Genomic DNA, 20,656 nt, shown 5'->3' on the forward strand with positions numbered 1-20,656 from the left:
ACCTGGCATGGCCCCGTCCTGGCAGCGGGACGGCTGATGCATGCAAAGTGGGCATCTTCTTGCCCGGCCGCCTGACACACTGGCGCAGCCGAATCTGAAAGCTAATGACATTATTGTGTGGAGACACAATGTCTGTGGGCATTTGCTGACCCGGGCTTTGGTGTAGGCTTAGCCTGCATTCTCACCCCGCTTCCCGCGGGCCACAGCAGTCACCCATCTTGGCACCAGCTCCCCTGGGGAAGGTATAAATACCACCTCCCACCAGCCAGGCTTCACGGCACTCGCGGGGGCTGGCGATCTGGTAAGAAGGCTTTTGCTGCTTGCTCTGCCCTTTGCTCTTCTTTCCTCTTTGTGGCAAAGCGTGGCACAGAGACCAGCACCTGGCCTCAGTTTTCCCTTCTGTTAAGTGGGGAGAGGGGTAATCTAAGCCCCTCTGCCATGGGTTAGGAAACAACACAGTAGACTGACCTGGTGCACAGTCAGCACCTGCACAAGGCTCCTCCTTTCTTCTGCTGGAGACCATAAGGAAGATGCATCTGTGAACCAGAGGTGGCCCTACCTTGACCGTGTCTAGGTGGCCGAGCCAGCTTTCTCGTGCCTGGTCCTTGTGGCTCCCTTGGGCCAGCCTTGGGGGAAAACTTGTGTGCTGAACTCAGCTGCACCCGCTCTTGGGCGCGGTGATTTCAGTGGCACTAAATCCCACTGGAAATGTCCCTAATCATGCCGTCCTGGCTGTCCCTTCCTGGGTGCAGAGTGTGTTCCAGGGCCCTGTCAGAGGCACACAGTTGTACGGAGTCTTAGTTCACAGAGAGGGTGAGGCATCACTGCTGCTTTCCTGGTGTGCAGAGTGGGAAACTGAGGCACAGGGAGAGGGCAGGACTTAGGGGAGGCTGTTCAGCTGCTAGGTGGCAGGGCAAACATTTAGACCAGCTCAACTGAGTTCAACATCTAAAGGTAGAAAATTCGGTGAGCTGGAAGTGGAGGCGGGCAAGTCTTCCGACATAACTCCATAGCTCAGGAGCCCAGCAACAGGGAGGAACCGTGGGGGAGGGGATCATAGTGAAGGGGGGAACAGAGGCCAGGTGGCTGCTTCTGGAACAATCTGAAACCAGGCAAAAGCAAAGCCTGAGTGCAGAGGGCCGGGCCAGGATTAGCCCAGAGCTCCTACGGCAGCTTGAGAGGACCGGCAAGGTCCTCATGGGGCTCCCTCATTTTTTTCAGGTCACCTCGACGCCAGAGAGTCCACCATGGCCTCAGACCACCAGACGCAGGCGGGCAAGCCCCAGCCCCTCAACCCCAAGGTGGGTACCCTGCTGGAGGGAGGGGCAGGCGCCCTCCACACACCTAGTTCTCGCTGTAGAGACAACTTCTTCCTTCCTGGTGCCCTTTCTGCACCCTGCCCTCCGGGGACTCAGTCTCCCCCAGCTGCACACCTGGGGCCGATTCCCTGTGCCCCACCCCACCTGCGTGCCCAGCATCCGCTTCCGATTTTAGAGTTAAATTTCTCTGCTTATCTGCTGTCCCACGTGCTGTTGCCCACGGACTCCCCAAGCCTGGGGTTAGAGACTCAGTGTCAACTGAAGAGGATTCCCAGCCCCACTCCTGCTGTGTGGCCTAGGCCAGTGGCTCGACTTCTCTGAACGTCAGCCTATAGAAGGGGGAGTATCAGTCACCTGGAGAGCTGTGTTCTCCCCCCCCCCATGCTGCCCAGCCAGCTCTGACTATCTCCCACACTCCTCAGGAGGTGGAGCTTATTCCAGCCTCTCAGAGGCTGGCCACACCCAATCTGGCCCAGCCCCATCTCCTCGAGCTGCATGTTCCCTGGGTGACAGACAGTCCGCAGCCTGTCTTAAGGCAGACGGCAGCCTCCAGGAGTGAAAAGTATCAAACATGAATTAGGTTAAAGGGATCCTTTGAGGTGGAGTACAGCAAACAGTGTGCCAGCTTGATGCTTAAGGTGGGACCTCCCTGAGGAGGTGACTGGGGTCCAGTGAGGGAGCCACCACATGAAAATAGGGGACAGGGAACCGTGAGGACACCGGGGCAGTGGGAACAGCATGTGCAAAGGCCCTGAGGTTGTCGACGAGTTGGGTGAGTTGGAAGAAAAATGAGGTGGCTGGGTGCAGGGTACAGCTCGTCAGTACTGTGATGTCATACACAGACGCTGTGATGTCACATATGCACTGTTGTCGTAAATATACTGTGCCCTCACCTACATATACAGCGATGTCACACATGTTTTAGGATGTCACAGATGTACAGAGATGTTGCATATATTCTACGAATCACACACGTTATTTAAGATCTTCCAATAGTCACAGAGGGAATGTGAAAAGCAACCGGTGATTAATGTTCATATTTTCCTTTGTTAAACAGTTCATTCCCACTCTGCCTAGCTTCAAATTTGCGTTTCCGATGAACAGCACACATGAGCACTGAGTGCATGTCCAGGGCCATGCAGCGAGTGACTTCTGTACCGGGTAGTGTGTAGTTAAAGGGTTGGTCAACAGGAAAGAATCAAGACTCTATAATAACAGCCACTATTATTGTTGTTGTTGTTGTTGTTGTTGTTGTTATTGTTATTATCTTCTTCACACCAGTAGCAGGGTACAGCACTTCTGGGACCCAGGGCTTCTCAAGTGTACAGGAAGCCTGACCCTTCCCCACTGGTCCTTATATCCCAGGCCACTGAGCCCCCGACTTTCCATATCCTAGAGCCTTCTCAATGGCCCTGCGAACAGGTTTCCTGGTCTGCCAAGCAGAGAGCTTGAAAGCCCAGTTCCTTCTCAGGCCACACAGAGCCAGGGACTAGAGCCTGCCCCCCCCCCCACTGTCCCTGGAGGGGTCAGTGACCATGATGGCTGAACTGAGCCCGTGGAATCTGCCCTAGAGCCCTGCTGCCACTCCCTTGATCTCTTTATCTCACTAATCCCCAGCCTGGGAAAAAGAGGTGCTTGCTCCAGCCAGTGCTGACCTCACAGACCCTGCACAGCCCCCTCACCCCTCTCCTGTCCACTTCTTCATCCAGAGGTGGCTGCAAGCTCCCATCTCCAGGGGACGGAAAGGAGTGGCTAGAAAGGCCCCGTGTTCTCAGTTGTGAATGTGGGCTCTGTCCGTGTTTAGCTCACGGCTGCGGGGCCTTGAGTGGGTCCCTTCACTCTGCAGAGTCTCGGGATCCTGACTGGGGTTTCTGCGGGACCCCTGCCAAGGGTGATGAGGAGACAGAGCCGAGACAAGGAGGGAGGATTTCTAGTAAGATCCATCTTATGTGGGTGGCCACTGGGAGACCTGGAGACCTCCAGGGGTAGAGGCTTGGGGAAAAGGGCCCAGGAAAGTGTGGGTGCACAGGAGACACATGTGTGTGTTTAGAGGGGTGTCTTGCACATCCTGATGTGATACCTCCTGGGAGCTGAGTGGCATCTGGAATATGGAGTGTGGCACCCCAGAATCAGTGCCGTGAGACTACCTTTTGTCAAGATCCCAGGTTTGGTGTGTTTGTATGTTCAGCTTGCATACTCCCCACTGATTTCTGCTCCATCACACAAGTCTGGGCCACGTACCCATCCCTGCTCCATAGTGGGCACCCTAGCTGGTGCATTTATGGGAAGCTGGGTTATTGCTTAGGGGCAGAGTGGCTGCTGGATGTATGGAGTGGCCCTGGTTTCATCTCTAGCACTCCATGGACATAAATGAGAGGACACCATGATGTCCTCTCTCGAGACTGAGCTGACCTTTGCGCCCGCTGTCCTGATAGCTTCCCTGCTCCTCGTTGGCTCTGCCACTCAACTTACTGGCAGAGAAACTGAGGCTCAGAGAGCAGCACCTTCAGACTCCAAGTCTCCGGCCCTCACTCACGCTTTATGCCTGCTCTGAATCAGAGGGGTGGAGGCCTGCAGTCCTGAGGCTCTCTGAGCTGGCTGCTCACCGCCTGTTCTTCCCACGGTCTGACTCTTTCCCGTTCCCTCCAGATCATCATCTTCGAGCAGGAGAACTTCCAGGGTCACTCCCATGAGCTCAGTGGGCCCTGCCCCAACCTGAAGGAGACTGGTATGGAGAAGGCAGGCTCTGTCCTGGTGCAGGCTGGACCGTGAGTATCTGGGTGGTCTTACCGAGCCCGAGACTGTCACCCTGGTGATCCGATGTTGAATTGGGGGTGTCTAGCCTTTCTGGGCTCCTAGGTTGTGTGTGATGGCACAAGATTTGGGGTCTGGCAGCCCAGAGGGAGTTTGTGCTTTGGAGGCTGGGTTCACATCCCGGTTAGGGAACTTCTAGGCTGTGTGGTGTCTGACCAGGGACTGCCCTCTCTGATATTCTGTCTCCTTTCTGTAGCTGACACACTTCAGGCCCTGTCTCTACTCAAGAGAAAAGGGACACAATCATGGGGCTGCCTCTCCCCTCAGCATGCAGCGAGGTGCATGAGGACCATGTGTATCTCTCATCTCCCTCCTTTGTAAATGTCTTGTGAGTTTGGGGGCACAGTGACACCCAAAAGTCAGTAGACCAGTATACCTGGTGGTTCAGGAGTCCTGCACCAGTAGGTGCTGAGTGTGACAACCCATTCATGCCTGAGTCTAACAGAGTTGCACACATGCAGTTATTAGTATGCACAGAGGACCAGGCTCCGCCTCTGTGGAACACACATCTTCACCCTTTGAGCACGTCTGACCTCATCTACTTTTGCCATTTTGATGGGGGAATTTCCCAAACATACTTCTAATATTGAAAATAAGTTTTAGGGTGTTTGGTTAGTTGTGTGTGTTGGGAGGGGGCGGTTACTGAGGGTGGAACCCATGGCTTCACCTATACAAGGTAATCTCCCACCCCTGAGCTACTCCTCACCCTTCAAAACTGTTTTATAGACATTAACACTCTTTCTCAGAATATGTCTTGATTTTTAAAACTAAATTTTAAAATTGTTTTCTGTTTTGTTTTGAGGCTCTCACTACTTAGCCCAGGTGGGTTTTGAACTCCCTGGTGCTGGAATTCTAGAAAAAAAATTATTGTTATTGTTTAAAATATGTGCTCAATTTTAAGAAAGAAAAACCATAGCAAAGAGTCATGTCCCTGGCCCCCAATTTTGACTTTAGCTTACCCTTCAGAAATATTTATCATTAACATTTTGGTATAAACGTAGATTTTTTTTTTCTTGTGCATGTATTTGTGGGTTTTTTTTTTTTAAAGATTATATTTGGATGGAATTATGCAGTGTTTTGTGAAATCTTAGAAGGCACCAGTGTTCTCTCTGTCCTAAGTCACACTTCACATTGGCATCTTTCAGAGCAATTTGAGGTCCCTATGCGTCAAAACCACAGAAGGGAGACTCTTTAGAGGCAGATCTGGGGCCCCACCCCAGACTCCTGGGCTTAGAGCTCAGGAAGCCACCTCAAGCCAGATCTCCTGGTGGTATATTTATGTCCAGCTGAGTTTGTGAACCTGTATCATCTGTCATTATGTATGGTGGCTTTGTATGTGTTCCCAATCTGTCCACTCTCTCGGTTGCTGGGTGTTGTCAACACCACCGTGATGAACAGCTTTGTTCAACCACGCCTGAGCTCTGACTGTTGTGCTCAAGAGCACAGCGCCTGAAGCAGGCTCGCAGAATCTACTGTACATTGTCCTTTAAATGCATGTGACAGACGCAGTGGCCTCTCTCACTGACAACCTAGATCTGAACAGACACCGTTGTCACCCAGGGGGAGAGTGTCTGTCTTTGCCCTGGAAAGCCCCAGAAACTTGGCATTTGAAGTTCCCACTTCCTCTTTCCTACTTCTCCTTCCTCTACGGGCCACGCCCTCCCAAGAGAGTGCTGTGGATTATAGTCAACGCTGTCACATCCATGGGTGTCACATTCCTGGGTTCAGATGATGAGCAGCCGAAAGTATCTGGGTTGGGGGAGCGGACGGGGAATCGCCTCTAAGCAAACGCACACTCACTTCTGTTCCCTAAAGTGGGATAGGTAGTCGCTTGCACAGTGACTCCAAGGCATCTGGTGTCCTGAGTCACCTGCAGGTGATTTAGGGTGCGCAGGAGGCTGTTGCCATTGTAGAGACGCGACCCAAACCTCTTTAGATTCCAGCCCAGTTTCTCACCAGCACAGAGCAGCCGCTGGACATCTCTCTACCATGAATCTAGGAGTCAGAGTCTTGTGTCAAGGAGTAGAGAGACAAAGGGAGAATTGAGTCTGCAGCCTGCTGTGGACGAAGCTGTGGTCTGCATGTCCTTGAGTCCAGAGCTGTGCTCAGTGGCCAGCTGACGGTGCTCTCCTCTCTCCAGGCTGAGGTCACCCTGTCCTCTCGTGGTCTCCGGGCCGAGGCACGCACACTGTGGACACCGGCCAGCAGTGCTAGATAGATAGGGTCATGGGGCTCTTGTTCTGCGTTCTGGTTATTAATTTCCCAGCATCCTCTTGGCCTTAGGACACTGGGGGTATGCACTGTCATCTGTGGCCAAGCTGTCTTTCAGTCTCATTGTTTAGTTCTCCTGTGTGCTGCGGAGGTGGAGGGCAGTGGGGCCTGGGTTCTGGATATCCAAGGTCACCTTGTACTTAGCTTCTCTGTATTTGGGCTGAGATGGGGCCAGTGCAGCAGGGTGGAATGCCAGGGCCCTGCCGACCGCAGGATGCCCGGCAAGAGACCCACTAGCCCTTCCTTTTGTCTTGCAGCTGGGTGGGCTACGAGCAGGCCAATTGCAAGGGCGAGCAGTTTGTGTTCGAAAAGGGTGAATACCCACGCTGGGACTCCTGGACCAGCAGCCGGAGGACAGACTCCCTGAGCTCCCTGAGGCCCATCAAAGTGGTAAGCCAGAGGGCCAGGGCCCAGGAGGCTCCCCACCCACACTGCTCTGGCCGAGGATCTCCATTGTGGGGTGTGGCCAAAGGCATTTGGCCTCCTAAGCTGCTGTTTGATTTTAGTTCTGCTGCTGGTGTTGACTCCCTAGACCAACTCCAGAGGATGCCATTCCCGGGACAGCTGTGTTGTCCTGTGGGCCGTGTCCTTGAGGGCCAGGCTCGGTTAGCAATCATGAGTATTATAGAAATCCTGGGGCTATGGGGGTGAGATGCTTTAGTCCAGACTCAGTCAATGTGAGCTTCTGGTCTATTTCTGACCCTGATTCTTACTAGCATGTGGACGGTTGGGTAGGGAAAAGAAGGACTCAGCAATGCTCATTTGTGTGCCCACACCTTCCAAAGCCAGACTTGTACCTCCCAGACCTCTGTCTAAGACTGGATCTCTTTAAGACCTGAGCTCTTGTGCTGACTCTGTTCCTCTCAGCTGCGTGACTTTGGGCAAGTCACTTGACCTCTCTCAGTCACAGTTGTCTCATGTGCCATACGTTGTAAGAACTGCTGGAAGGGTGGATAATAATTGAGAAAAACCTCCTCACTGGGACGGTAGATCTGGAGATGGTGGGAGACCCTGAACCTGCTGAGGCCACTAGGAGCCTGCATGTTTATGGAACAGGAAGTGGAGGTGGAGGGAGGGAACCCGGACTCTCAGGACCAAATGCTCCCTGAGCGCAGGATCTGAGGTTGTCTGTCCCATGCCAGTCGCTCCATGGGTCACCAGCCAGGGTGCTTGTCCCACCTCCCCCCATGAGGTGGGCTATTGGCAGAGGTGGGTGGAGGGTTGGCTTCACCCACCCCCTCTGTCCACAGGACAGCCAAGAGCACAAGATCATCCTGTATGAGAACCCCAATTTTACCGGTAAGAAGATGGAGATTGTAGATGACGATGTGCCCAGCTTCCACGCCCACGGGTACCAGGAGAAGGTGTCTTCCGTGCGGGTGCAGAGCGGCACGTGAGTGTGACCCCAGACCTCAGCATCTGGGAACCTGCGTCCTGATCTGCCCTGAGCTCATTGGGGTTGGGGGGGCATTGCTTTATCTTCCACCGGTGGGAATCACCAGCCTATAGGCGTGGGAAGTTCCGTCCTGGGCTGTGCTCCCCTCCGCTCCCCCGGCATCTGACTGGGCAGGTGGAGGCAGCAGGTGCCGCGAATGGATCTTAGCTCAGAGGGAGGAAGCAGACCTTCTGCCCCTGCAGACCCCTGAGCCTGTGAACAGACTCAAGGAGAAATTCCACTTTGACACATGGTCTTGGCCTCCGGCCTGTGGAATTCTCACTGTGAGCCATAGCACCCATGAGGTCCAAGGTGGATCCTAAGGCAGTGTGTGCTAGGGTGGTGCATACTGTTGGCATTCTATGCCCACAACTCTGTTGCTGAGCTTTAACCAGCCATGTGTGGAACATTCTGGAAACACACACATGCACACACACACACACACGCACATGTGCACTCTGGAACACACACACATGCATGCACACACATGCACGTACACAACCCCCCCCCCTACACCCACACACCCACACCCACACTAAGCACAGATGTGTTTTTCTGTCACTGCCCTGAACAGTAATGACTATTTTCAGGTCATTGTGATGGCAGTAGGGTAGTCACCTGGAGGGCTTTGTGGCTCAGACCACTTGCTGCATAAGCACAAGGACTTGAGTTCAAATCCCCAACACCCATGTAAAAGGCCATGTGTGGCCCACATCACACCTGTCACCCCAGAGCTGTGGGAGGTGGAGACAGGAGGGTGGCTGAGACTTGCTGGATGCCAGTGAGAGACCCTGTTATCGAGGGAATAAAGAGGACGGTGACAGAGCGGGTCACCTAATGTCCTTCTGTGGCTTCATACAGAGCGCATACAGGCATACCCTCCCTCCCCATCTGCACATGCGTGAATACTCACTCCCCACCACACACACACATACACACACACATACACACACACATACACACACACACACTCATACACACACACACCACACACACACATACACACACACACCACACACATACACACACACACACACACACACACACATACATACATACACACACATACATACACACACACCACACACACACACACACACACACACACACACACAGGGCAGGCTGGCCCAGGACACACACACACACACACACACACACACACACACGTTGTATATGTAGGTCATGCTCACAGACACCAGGGAACAATATACACACCTGTGAAGTTGACTTATTCATGGTAAAAAAGGCAGTTTAATTAAGAAAGAGCAAAGCACTCTGCAAATGGGATCGGCTGGGTGGGATGGGAGAGATCTGGTTGTTTATCCCACATCCCGAGGCGTTCAGTGAGTGCGGGGCTCTCTCCACAGGCTCTGCTCCACGCAGCCTGATCTCTCAGGGAGTCACCAGGCTGCCGCCAGCCTTTCTTCATGTCATCCCCAGTGCTTCTTTCCTCGTGCCCTGCCCCGTGGCTGCCACAACTGCTGAGCGTGGTGGTCCCAGAAGCCTTTTGGGGAGCAGCAGGGCAGTGATCACTGTGGACTCAGGTTCCCTCACCAGTGGCATCTTGCAGTCAGATTCACTGGCTTGTGTTCACACCCCAGAGATAGGTGGACCCTTTAAATTCTGGTGTTGGTGCCCCAGCAAAGCAAGCCTGACCATGTGCCCTGGTTTCTGGGGCTCATCAAGCCCCACCAGCGTGGTGAACCTCTGTGTACAGCCATGCATCTGTCACTGGCTGATTTAATTTGCCCAAGTGCCATGCACTGTGCCAGAGATTCCAGATTTGAAGGCGGATAGGGGCCTAGTGCCTGCTTGGTGTGGCTGACCCTCCAGAGGGACAACTGCCAATCATTTAAGGGTCCACACAGATCTAAGGGGCTTCCCCGAGGCTCTTGAGCCAAGATCTGAAGGCAAGAGTAGGGATTGAAGGCCAGAGAAGCATCTAAAGGAAGCTCCGGCACGGGCCCTATGGTGAGAAGAGGCTGGGGGGGGGGGGTGGGGTGCGCTTGCTCTCCATGGTTGATGGAGATGATGGCGTGCAGGGCTGCTGAGCAGGGATGGAGGTGGCTAGAGTCCACAGGGCAGGTCCCTCAGCTTGGGCTGGGGAAGATTTGTCAATTTCATCAAGTGGCACCCTGCCTGGCAAAGGTGCTAACGGTGGGTGGGTGATAGAGAGCTCTGGTTGTCTCTCCTCCTCCCCGGGCCTTGCTGCTAGGCACCGGGCCAAGATGGGACTGTCCTGAGCAGGTGCAGGAGCCCATGTGAAATATAAGGTTTGTGCTGGGAGGTAGTGAGCTGCCCATCAGGAGAGGGAAGTAAGCACTGGTTCAGAGTCAGAGGGTGGGTGGGAAGCGGTGTCCTGGTCTTTCTGCTCCTCCTGGTGTCAGGACGCCCCTACCTACATCGCCCTTCAGCTCACCCGCCCCTCTCCCGCCTCTGCCCACAGGTGGGTTGGGTACCAGTACCCCGGCTACCGCGGACTGCAGTACCTGCTGGAGAAGGGGGATTACAAGGACAACAGTGACTTCGGGGCCCCTCACCCCCAGGTGCAGTCTGTGCGCCGCATCCGTGACATGCAGTGGCACCAGCGGGGCGCCTTCCACCCCTCCAGCTAGAGCCCCAACCTGTCCCTCCCCAGGGGCCAGACCCACCACCCCGGGGCCTCCTGACACCAGAGTGAATAAAGTGTGGCTTGCAACATGGCTGCTGTGGGGCTTTTATCTGTGGTGTGCCTGGGGGCACATGTGTGTGCTTGTGTGTCTGTGAGTGGTGGGGGGGGGGGGGGGGGGGAAGGGAGGGAAGGAGGAAAAAGGGCCCTGAGCATCTGGGCTAACTGCAACAAGACTCCATTGAATCTTACATCTCCGCCACTGCATAGCTGTGTGACCTAGAGCACACAGGCTATCTCTCTCTGATTCTCTATCTGATTTACCACCCCCAGTGCCTTGCACATGGCCGGTGTGGCTGACCTTCCGGCCTTGCCCAACATAATGCTAACAGTCATTCCCAGGGTGGGTGACAGGTCGGTTATCTGTCACCCTCACTGCTCTGTCATCACTAAGAGCAGGGCAGTGACTTTTTGGTTGGCTTTGTATCCTCCAGAGGATCCAAGGCCCTGCAGTGTCCCCCTGCATCTCGAGAGAAGCCTTAGCCACGTGTCTGCGTGTGTCCCCTGCTCCCACCTCTGTCCCTGGGTTGGTTTGGTCACTTGTGTGGCCATCCTAGAGCACAGCTAGGAGGTGACATCACAGGAGAGGAAGGCCACGGAGGTCTTCTTCATGGGCCTCACTCCAGGGGACCTCTCAGAGCTGTGCTGTTCCCGTGAGGGCTAAGCAGGGATGGAAAAAACAGTCACGGGCAGGCGGTGCCGCCTTCTTCTCAAGGTGGATGCGGGGTCGCTCTTCGCCTCTCTCCTGGTAACTCTGAATATCATTTTAAAATGTAACACACTCAGATCTCAAGCCCCCACCCCCACCATGGCTTTTACAGTCCTTAAAAGGTGCTTTTGAACCCCAGGACTCAAATCCAGTCTCCAATACCCCCGATGTTTGAGAGCTTTGGTCTCAGCACTCACTCATGTTCTTACTTTTTCTGGAGGCAATTTCTATGCCTTGAATGCAGTAAGACTCAGTTTCTCCTTTGATTTTTTTTTTTTTAACCTCTGGTCAGCCACTGGCCTGCGGGCCACTGAAGAACCCCACTCGGAGTCTGTCTGTGGACTGTCGGCTCCGTCTCTGTCATCTCCTGTGTATTCCAATCCTGCAAACCTCTGCTTTGTGTGTGTGTGTGTGTGGTGGGGGGTGACAGCCACCAAGGAACGCTTGGACACGCTTGTCCATCTAAACACTCTTTAGAAGGACCCCCTCCAACATGGGCACATGGGAAACCACGGAGGCTTATCAGTCTGTGATCTATTGCTATAACAAAATACCAGAGGCTAGTTACTCAGGAAGCGAGAGGTTGTTTCCACAGGCTGGAAGTTCAAGACAGGGCAGCCACCTCTGGATACAGGGGTCCTTTTGGAAGGGTGACAGGGTCAAACAACGGAAGAGAACCAACCCTGTGCAGAAGGACCGAGCTCACTCTGGCAAGGATGCCCATCACCCCACCAGACCAGGTTCATGATTTCCAAGAATGTAGTTCCAATGACTTTAGCACCCTGCCCTAGACCCTGCCTCTTTTTTTTAAAATTAAAAATGGTTTTAGACTTACTTCACTTTATGTGTATGAGTGTTTGTCTACATGTACATGTGTGCACCTCGTGTGTACTTGGTACCTGAAGAGAGCCCCGAGTCCACCCAAAACTGGAATTACAGATGTTTGGGGACCACCACATGGGTGTTGGGAATCGAACCCAGATCCTTTGAAAAACCAGACAGTGCTTTTAGCCACTGAGCCTCTCGAGTCCCTGGGCCCTGATTCCCCTGAAAGGTCTCAGCAGCACGCCAGAGGGTTTGTTTGCAGCGCCTGAGCTGTGGGAGACCCACTCAACCCACCCCAGGAGGGAATCAATACACGGTAATAACTTCTGCTTCCCTGTTCATTCTTCAATCTCCTCTACGAAGGGGCTACTTCCTTCCTGGGACTAAACAAAGTGGGAGTTGAACCACGGTGATTATTACCGATGGAGTTGCTCAGAAGAGGGGGCATTCTTTGGATGTCAGTTGCTGCAGATGTAATAAAATGGTACCTGAGGAGGGAGCCCCTAACCCAACGTCAGGGTGTCCATACGCAAAGGGGAAACACAGAGATAAACATGGGAAGTCACAGAGGGTCATGTGTGATCGTTGGTCTCCACGGTCAGCCTGATGGGACTGGACTCACCCGTGGGACACACTCTGAGTGAGTCTGTGAGGGGGTGGAAGGAACAATGGAGGGTGATGATGCCAAAGGGAGGCAGCTCCTTCCAGTCAGAGGTCCGCTGAGGGAAGCGGGTTGGGCCCACCTGCTTTGGCTCCTGTCCAGTGTCTGTTGTTGCTGCTGCTGTCCTGCGTGGACACCAGACTCCAGTGGCTTCAGCCTTCCTGTGGTGACTCAAAACCAGCCTCTTTACAGGAACCTCCTGGATTGTAGCGCTGTACTTAGGCTTCCCCAGCAACTAGCTGTGTGGACTGAGCGGCTCCTGAGTTCTCTCTATGTCTGGTATGTGAGGAGTCATTGTTGGATCCCTAACCCGGCTGTATAAGCCAACAGGAATACATCTCTTTTATTGTGTCTTTTGCTACATCATTACATTATTGGTTCTGTTTCTTTTCTTTTTTTTTTTTTTCTTTTTCTTTTGGGTTTTCAAGACAGGGTTTCTCTGTGTAGTTTTTGGTGCCTGTCCTGAATCTCACTCTGTAGACCAGGCTGGCCTTGAACTCACAGAGATCCGCCTGGCTCTGCCTCCCCAGTGCTGGGATTAAAGGTGTGCACCACCACCGCCCGGCTGGTTCTGTTTCTTTAGGGAACCCTGACTAACACACGACACTAAGAAGGGCAAGTTTCTTTTATCTCCCAAGGAAGTCCTAAGAATGCTGAGGGCAGGCTCCCTGCAGCCCACAGGAGGAACGGATCTGCCCGGCTGGCACTCAGTCATAGATGCTCAGCTTCCAAACCAGGAACAACACCCGCCCTGCCTAGTTCTCTGTCCCAGAAAACTCACATGGCGGTGGCCAGAGAAAGGAGACATCTCTGGGCCAGGTGAGGGCTTCCCAAGAGGCGAAGTGTTTGAAGAGACATGGAATTTTCCAGGTGAAGTTGAGGTGAGAACCGTTCTTGGCAAAGGGAACAGATGTGCAAAGCGGGGCAAGCAGGATGCTGTGGCGATTCTCTATGCCCCTGAGAGATTAGGGATGTGTGTGTGTGTGTGTGTGTGTGTGTGTGTGTGTGTGTGTTGACTGTGATACGTGGGTGTGCAGGTGGGGTGGGGTACCAGGGAAGGCACAGCCAGCTCCTCATCATTGACTGATCAGTCTCTCACAAGGTAAGTGGTAAAACTTTAACAGTCGTTTCTTTTGCTCAAAGATCCGCAATTTTGGGAGTGCCCAGTGGGTCAGCTGGTCTCAGATGGGTTGTCCAAGGTGGCTCTCGCAGGGAAGGGCTCATCTGGCTGAATGCCGCTTGCTGGGTGGGGAGCTGTCCTCTTGGATATCCCCAAGCGGGTACTGGCATCTCCACCCCATGGTGATGGGTTTCCAGGAGCTGGTACCCCAGGAGGAAGATGCAACTTTGGGACTGGCGCCTCATTCTCTAAGAGGCGTCCGGGTCACGTGGGGTTGCCCAGGGTTGGGAGGAAGGAACAAAGTTCCCACCAGCCGATAGGACATCTGGTGATGGGCATCTTCAGAAAACACAATCTTCCCCCGAGGCACTGGGGATGCAGGGAGTGGGCTTCCACCGGGCAGGGCGGGAACCTGGTGTGTGAACTCCAGCAGCACACGGACTCCCTTGAGCCTGGACCCAGGACTTGGTGGCTGGTCCCGAGTCCCCGCCCCCCACCCCTTTGTCTGTCATGGGAGAGTGTGATCACACCCTTGACCTCTCATTCCATCCCTCACTTGTCCTGGAAAACCACCTACATCCTCTCCTGGTCCCCAAGCACCCACCTGCCCGCTTCCCCAGCCCCTCTGGGAGTCACTTCCCGTGCTGGCCACCAGGTGTCAGCAAAGCGCCATTCTCAGCGCGCTGTCAGTCACCGAGGTGGGCGGGGCCTGGTGCCCCTCAGGTTTGCAGATCCAGCGCCTCGCTGAGTTCCCCGGGTCCCACGCGGGGTGCGGGACACTGGGGTGCGGGACACGCACGGACTCTGGAAACATTGGGTGCCTGCAGGGAAAGATCAGCGTTTCGTCTTATGCTTCCAACCCCTGCAACAAAAATTGGAACACAAACCACCGCGGAGACAAAAATGGAAAACGTTTCATTCTTGTTTTCCACGCGGCCCGAGCGCTCCGGGTCTCTCTGGGTGTCTGCGCTGGCCGCCTCGCGTGGGCGCCCACGAGCCTTTCTAGCAAAGAGCTGGGTGGGTGGGTGGTGTCTTCCACAGGGAGGCCCCTGCCCAAGTGTAAACCACAGCGCCCGACCAGCTTCCATGAAACTTCAGGAATTTTAATTTCATTCTTGTTTATACAAAAATAAATAAAACATAAAATTTAAAAAGATGACTCTTCTTTGGTTCCTTCCCCTCCCCCAAACATTTAAAATATAAAAACATTGTTCAAAAAGAAGCTGATGCGTGGCCTGGGAACGCACCCCTGTCGCCCCAAACACCGCGTTCCTGCACGGTCAGTGTTTCATAAAAGTTCTGCAGCCACAGAACAAAAGAGAGCCACAGGTCAAGGCCCTTTTCAAATACTGGTGGTGACATCCGGGAAGAGGGTTAGCGCAAAGCCAGGACATCGCAGCTGTACATCTCAGATGCTGTCTCTCAGCTTTCTCAGCCTGGTGGTTGCTGGACCGTGGGGGTGTGTTCCAACAGCACAAAAGGAATTACCTAAGGGTCACAAAAGCTGCGGGGTCAGACACAGAGAAAGGCAATGGCTATCGAAAGACTAAATAGGCCCCAAGATGATTTGGCTCGGGACTTGCAACCGCAACGTTCCAACCTGTCCACATTGCTGCATTTCTGGTCAGCCGCCCCCTGCCCCCCCCCCCCCACCCCCCCAAAGCAACTTGGGAACAAGAGGGTTTATTTGGTTTATGTTTCCACATCATGGTCCATCATTAGATAAAGTCAGGGCAGGGACCTGGAGGCAGGCGCTGATGCAGAGGCCATGGAGGGGTGCTGCTTACTGGCTTGCTCCCCATGGCTTGCTCAGCCTGCTTTCTCATAGAACCCAGGACCACCAGCCTGTGGATGGCCCCACCCACCGTGGGCTGGACCCTCCCCATCAATCACTAATTAAGAAAATGCCTTACAGCTTTTCTCAATTGAGGCTCTCTGCTCTCAGATGACTCTAGCATGTGTCAAGTCGACTTAAAACCAGCCAGTGCACAGACGCGGCTTCTTTCCAGAAATTCTCCTTCAAAACATGGACTTGGGACAGCTCTGCTACAAGCCTCAAGTGATACCTGGTGACATTCTTAGCTCTCAGGCTGGCTAGAGGTTTGTCACCATCTTCTAAAATGTTTCCCTTGGAAGTCAGAAATTCAGGAGAATTGAACTCGGGTCTGTCACTCGGCCATCTTCTCGGGCCCCTCAATCTTTTTTCCCTCCTCCAGGTTCCAGGTAGTTGCTTTCTATTCATCCTTATTAACCCTCGCTCACCCACCCTCACTAGACCCCCAACAGTTCCTCAACCCCTCATCTCGCTCCCCCTGCAACTGTGTTGGTTCGGAGTGGGACCTCCCCACTGGACTGTGAACTAACTTCACCTGGGCAGGGCCCAGGTCAGCTCATCCCAGGGTCCCCAGCATGTCACACAGTCCCCGATACAGAGCAGCTGTGTGGTAACTGCTGGCTGGGCAAAGGTGTGAAGATGGACTTCCCTTTTTCCTGGGCGGAGGAGCCCTCTAGACTTCAGAGCTGCTGACATTCTTGGTAGGAAGGTGCCCCTGAGGGTGCAGGGTGGGGTGTGCCTTCACTCACACCCCAGGGACCTCTCTCTGCCCTGGCTGGATGCAATTCTAGAACTCTGCAGACTCTCCCTCCTCTCTCCTTCCCACTTGTACATGCCCCTGTAGTGCAGAGGAGCTGAGGGCTTTGATGGGAAGTTGGTTCTACTCAGCAGCTGTCTTTACACCCTCTGCCACACCCACAGGCTCCCAGCAAGGCACCCAAGAAGCCACCAGAGCTTTCTCACAGATGTGGATGCCTCACACCTCACACAGGAGCCACAGAATTAGAGCTGGAAGAGAGCTCATTTTCCTAGATGCCTGTGGACGCGCTGCAGTCTCCACCCAATGTGCATCTCTGATGTGGGGCAGTATACTGGGTGAAGGAGATGGATCGTGGGGATCATAGCCTCTTGAGATTTCTTGTCCTAGAGATGTTGGTGGCCTGACACAATGACCCCCCAAAAAACCCCCAACACTTTTAAATTATTTTATTATTTCAAGTATACCAATGTGTTGCCTACATGCATGCTTGTGCACCACGTGTATGACTGGTGCCTTCAGAGGCCAGAAAAGGGCATCAGTTCCCCTGGGACTGGAATTATGGATGGTTGTGAGCTGCCATGTGGGCACTGGGAAACAAAACCCAGGTCCTCTATAAAAGCAGCTGATGCTCTTAACCGCTGACTGAGTCATCTTTCCAAACCTACACAGGTAGTTTTATAGCATCTTCTCTAATTCCTTGGTCATGTCCTTCTGCTTCCCAGGTGGAAGTCTCTATGCAGGCAGAGACCGGGGTTCTTCATTTTATGTCCTCAGAGCCTGGTTCACAGGTTGAGTTTACGTGAGAGACCTTAGCATCAGTTATGTGAGGCACGAGGCTATGGAGGAACCAGACAGCTGGGATACTGAAGTCCGATGATGTACCAGGGTTCTCCATTGGCCAGTTGATGGAAAGTTGCTCGTCTCTTCCAGAGCATGCACTCTGGCATGTGTCATGAGGACTCAACAGGACTCTGTGTGTGTGTGTGTGTGTGTGTGTGTGTGTGTGTGTGTGTGTGTGTGTGTTTGGTTCTCATCTCTGGAAACAGGATGCGTGTGTGGTCTGCTCAGCTCGGTGGAGGGAAGCATGTGAAGCAGGAGTCCCCAGCTCAGTGTCCAGCAGCAGGGGTGAGGGGATGAGGCCCTTGCTATCTCTGATGCTGTGCCTTTCATACTGGCTGTGGATACCGTGGCAAACCAGGCACGTAGAGAGAGGCATCCTTCACTCCAGGACCTCTCTGTGTGTCATGGGCCTGTCCCCTGCATTGCAACATGAGGGTGATAAACAGGAATGTCTCCACACTTGACCCTGGACAGGTGGTGAGAACTGTCTGCATTAGGAGTAGTTAGGCCAGGTGGGTAAATACTTAAGTATGATACTGGGTAGGGTTCGGGCAGCCTTACAGTGTGTGTGGGCGGGTACTTCAGGACCTGTTCAAGGAGGCACACACTTGTCTCCACCTCCTACGTGTACCCACTCAGATAAGCTGTTTGGAATAGCAGGGTCAAGGGTCAAGCCTATCAATGCTAAGATGGGGAAACTGAGGCCCAGAGCTTTGTTACTTTGTGAGCTGTGAGAACTGAGTTCCTGAAAACACTCTGGACAGGGCTGCAGGGCAGCTTCCTGGAAGAGTGCCTGCCTGTCACCAGCAAGTCCTCTGGTCTGACGTTCTGTTTGCCCACAGTCCAAAACACGCATTTAGTGTGTATGCGTGTGTTTGGTGGGCACTTATACAGCCACTCTTACAAGTGGGCGAGGGTGGGGCTTCCAGGCAGAGAAGTTTAGGGGACAAGTAGATCGCTTGCATGAGGGAAGCCATGGGGTCCATCCACATTAACCCATTAACTCACCAACCCGGTATAGTGACGTGTGTCTGGAATCCCGGAATTTCTCAAAGGCAGAAGGGTCAGAAGTTCAAGGTCATCATTGGCTATGGAGGTCGCTCAAGCCTAGCCTGAATTGCTTGAGATCCTGTCTCAAAAAAAATTAAATAGAGAAAAGGAAGGGAGCTCCATAGTGTTCTCTTGCCCACCGATCCACACAAGGCTATTCATGGGCACACGCTCCCCCATCCACACCCAACCCCTAGTCCCTCCCCTTTATTCACGGGTTCATTTGGGCACCGCCCATGTCTTATGGCCTTAGATTTGGAGCTGTGGGGAGTGGAGTGAGCTGCTGTGGAGCAGGCACCTTCATCAGCCGGGGAACATTTGTGAGGTACCGATGACAGTCCCATTTGGCCTCTTGTTTCCTTGGCATCAGTGTTTTTATTTTGTTTTGTTTTGTTTGATGGAAAGAACTGGATTTGAGCCTTGATTTATGCAGGAAGTTGTTAAAAAGCAACAAACAAGCAAACCAACACACACACACACACACACACACACACACACACACACGTACACACACATGGTTCCAGGAAGGTGCTGGGGGACAAAGACAACATCCACCTCTGCCTGTCTTTGACGCCACCCTCCCCAGGCTGCTGTGCAATTTAGAATGATGGTGTCCCCTGGTGCCATGCCCTTCAGGACAGTGCATCTGGCTGATGTGGTAGGGTTGAGGCCGGATGGCCTCCACTGTGTGGAAAATATCAACAGACTTCACCGTGGTGTCCGGGACTCTAGGGTACAGAATGAGACCTCCGAGGGCTCGTGTGGGAGATCCGACAGCTTCCTGTGTGAGCGTGCCGTGCCCTGTGGTCCTGTCCTGCACATGTACCGATGAGTAAGATGCATTCTTCCATTTCCTGCTTCAGATATTTTAATTAGAGTCCCCACAGATACTCGGTTCTATTGTAACTGGTTTTGTTCATTCAGAGGAACGTGGTGGAGTGTGTGTGTGTGTGTGTGTGTGTTAACTGGCACATAAAAAGAGGCTTAGATGTGATGTATGGGAAACTATATGATGTTTCAATCCACACACCTTTCTTATCTATCTATCTATCTATCTATCTATCTATCTATCTATCTATCATGTCTATCTATCTATCTATGATCTATCTATGTCTATCTATCTATGATCTATCTATCTATCTATCTTGTCTATCTATCTATCTATCTATCTTGTCTATCTATCTATCATGTCTATCTATCTATCTATCTATCATGTCTATCTATCTATCTATGATCTATCTATGTCTATCTATCTATGATCTATCTATCTATCTATCTTGTCTATCTATCTATCTATCTATCTATCTATCATGTCTATCTATCTATCTATCTATCTTGTCTATCTATCTATCTATCTATCTATCTATCTATCTATCTATCTTGTCTATCTATCTATCTATGATCTATCTATGTCTATCTATCTATCATGTCTATCTATCTATCTATCTATCTATCTATGTCTATTTATCTATCTATCTATCTATCTATCTATCTATCTATCTATCTATCTATCAGGGCTAGGGATTGAATCCAGAGCCTTGCACATACCAGGCAAGCCCTTGGCCACTGACTTATATCCCCAGTCAGCTTTCTAATCCCTTTTCTACACTTTCAAAAACTCATTTGCCAACAGGGCTTCACAAAGCTGCGCAGGCTGCCCTTGGCCTTGCACTCCTCGGGCGAGTGCTATGGGGGATCTTGGAGGAAGGAGACAGGCTCAGAGGGGCTGGGAGAACTCTCACAGTGTGCTGACTGGGTGAGCCCTGCTGGTGGGCTAAACACTTGGGGGACTGCCCACCTCATCCTGAGGTCTTCACCATATACACCCTGTCCCCCTCTCCTCTGCCCTGGCCTGAACCCCAATCTTGGCCCCCCACTGTGTTTTCGCAGGAGTCGACCTCATACAAACTAGACCACATGGCTTCTCAGAAGCTGCCACCAAGGGCTGGTATCCTGGCAACCACAGGATCAAAACAACCTTGGCATAAAAGACAGTAAAGGAGGGGGAGGGAAGAACTCATGGGGACCCCATCACCCTCACAGCGACCCTCTGTGGGGGCCAGAGCACCTGAGTCTGTGGTCTGCATCCTGGCTGAGGAATTCCCACCCTAAACTTGGTTACTGGCTCAGACCGCCCAGAGCAGAGAAGCATGCTTTAAAATGTCCAGCAGACAGTGTCCCTGTGGGAATGTGTTCTGGGGATGGCAAGGCAGGCAGGCAGCTGGATTCCCCAGGAGCCAGGAGCACCTCAAGTAGGGAACATCTGGGTGGTGATATCTCAGTGGGGAGTGCTCCAAGTGGGGACCTTAACAATAGGGAGCACCTGGAGGTGGTAGGGAGGATCTGTGGT

General features: G+C 52.9%; 1 protein-coding gene across 1 annotated transcript; it reads left to right on the forward strand.

The window, feature by feature from the left end:
* The first annotated feature begins 288 nt into the window (after positions 1-288).
* Crybb2 (crystallin beta B2) lies at positions 289-10,454 on the forward strand. The gene is made up of 6 exons (XM_036171524.1): positions 289-301; positions 1,222-1,301; positions 3,969-4,087; positions 6,662-6,794; positions 7,655-7,797; positions 10,286-10,454. Exons 2-6 carry the CDS (start codon positions 1,248-1,250, stop codon positions 10,452-10,454), a joined length of 618 nt encoding a protein of 205 aa, XP_036027417.1. The 5' UTR covers positions 289-301; positions 1,222-1,247.
* The last annotated feature ends 10,202 nt before the right edge of the window (positions 10,455-20,656 follow it).

The sequence above is a fragment of the Onychomys torridus genome, chromosome 22, assembly GCF_903995425.1.
Source record: "Onychomys torridus chromosome 22, mOncTor1.1, whole genome shotgun sequence".
Classification (NCBI taxonomy): domain Eukaryota; kingdom Metazoa; phylum Chordata; class Mammalia; order Rodentia; family Cricetidae; genus Onychomys; species Onychomys torridus.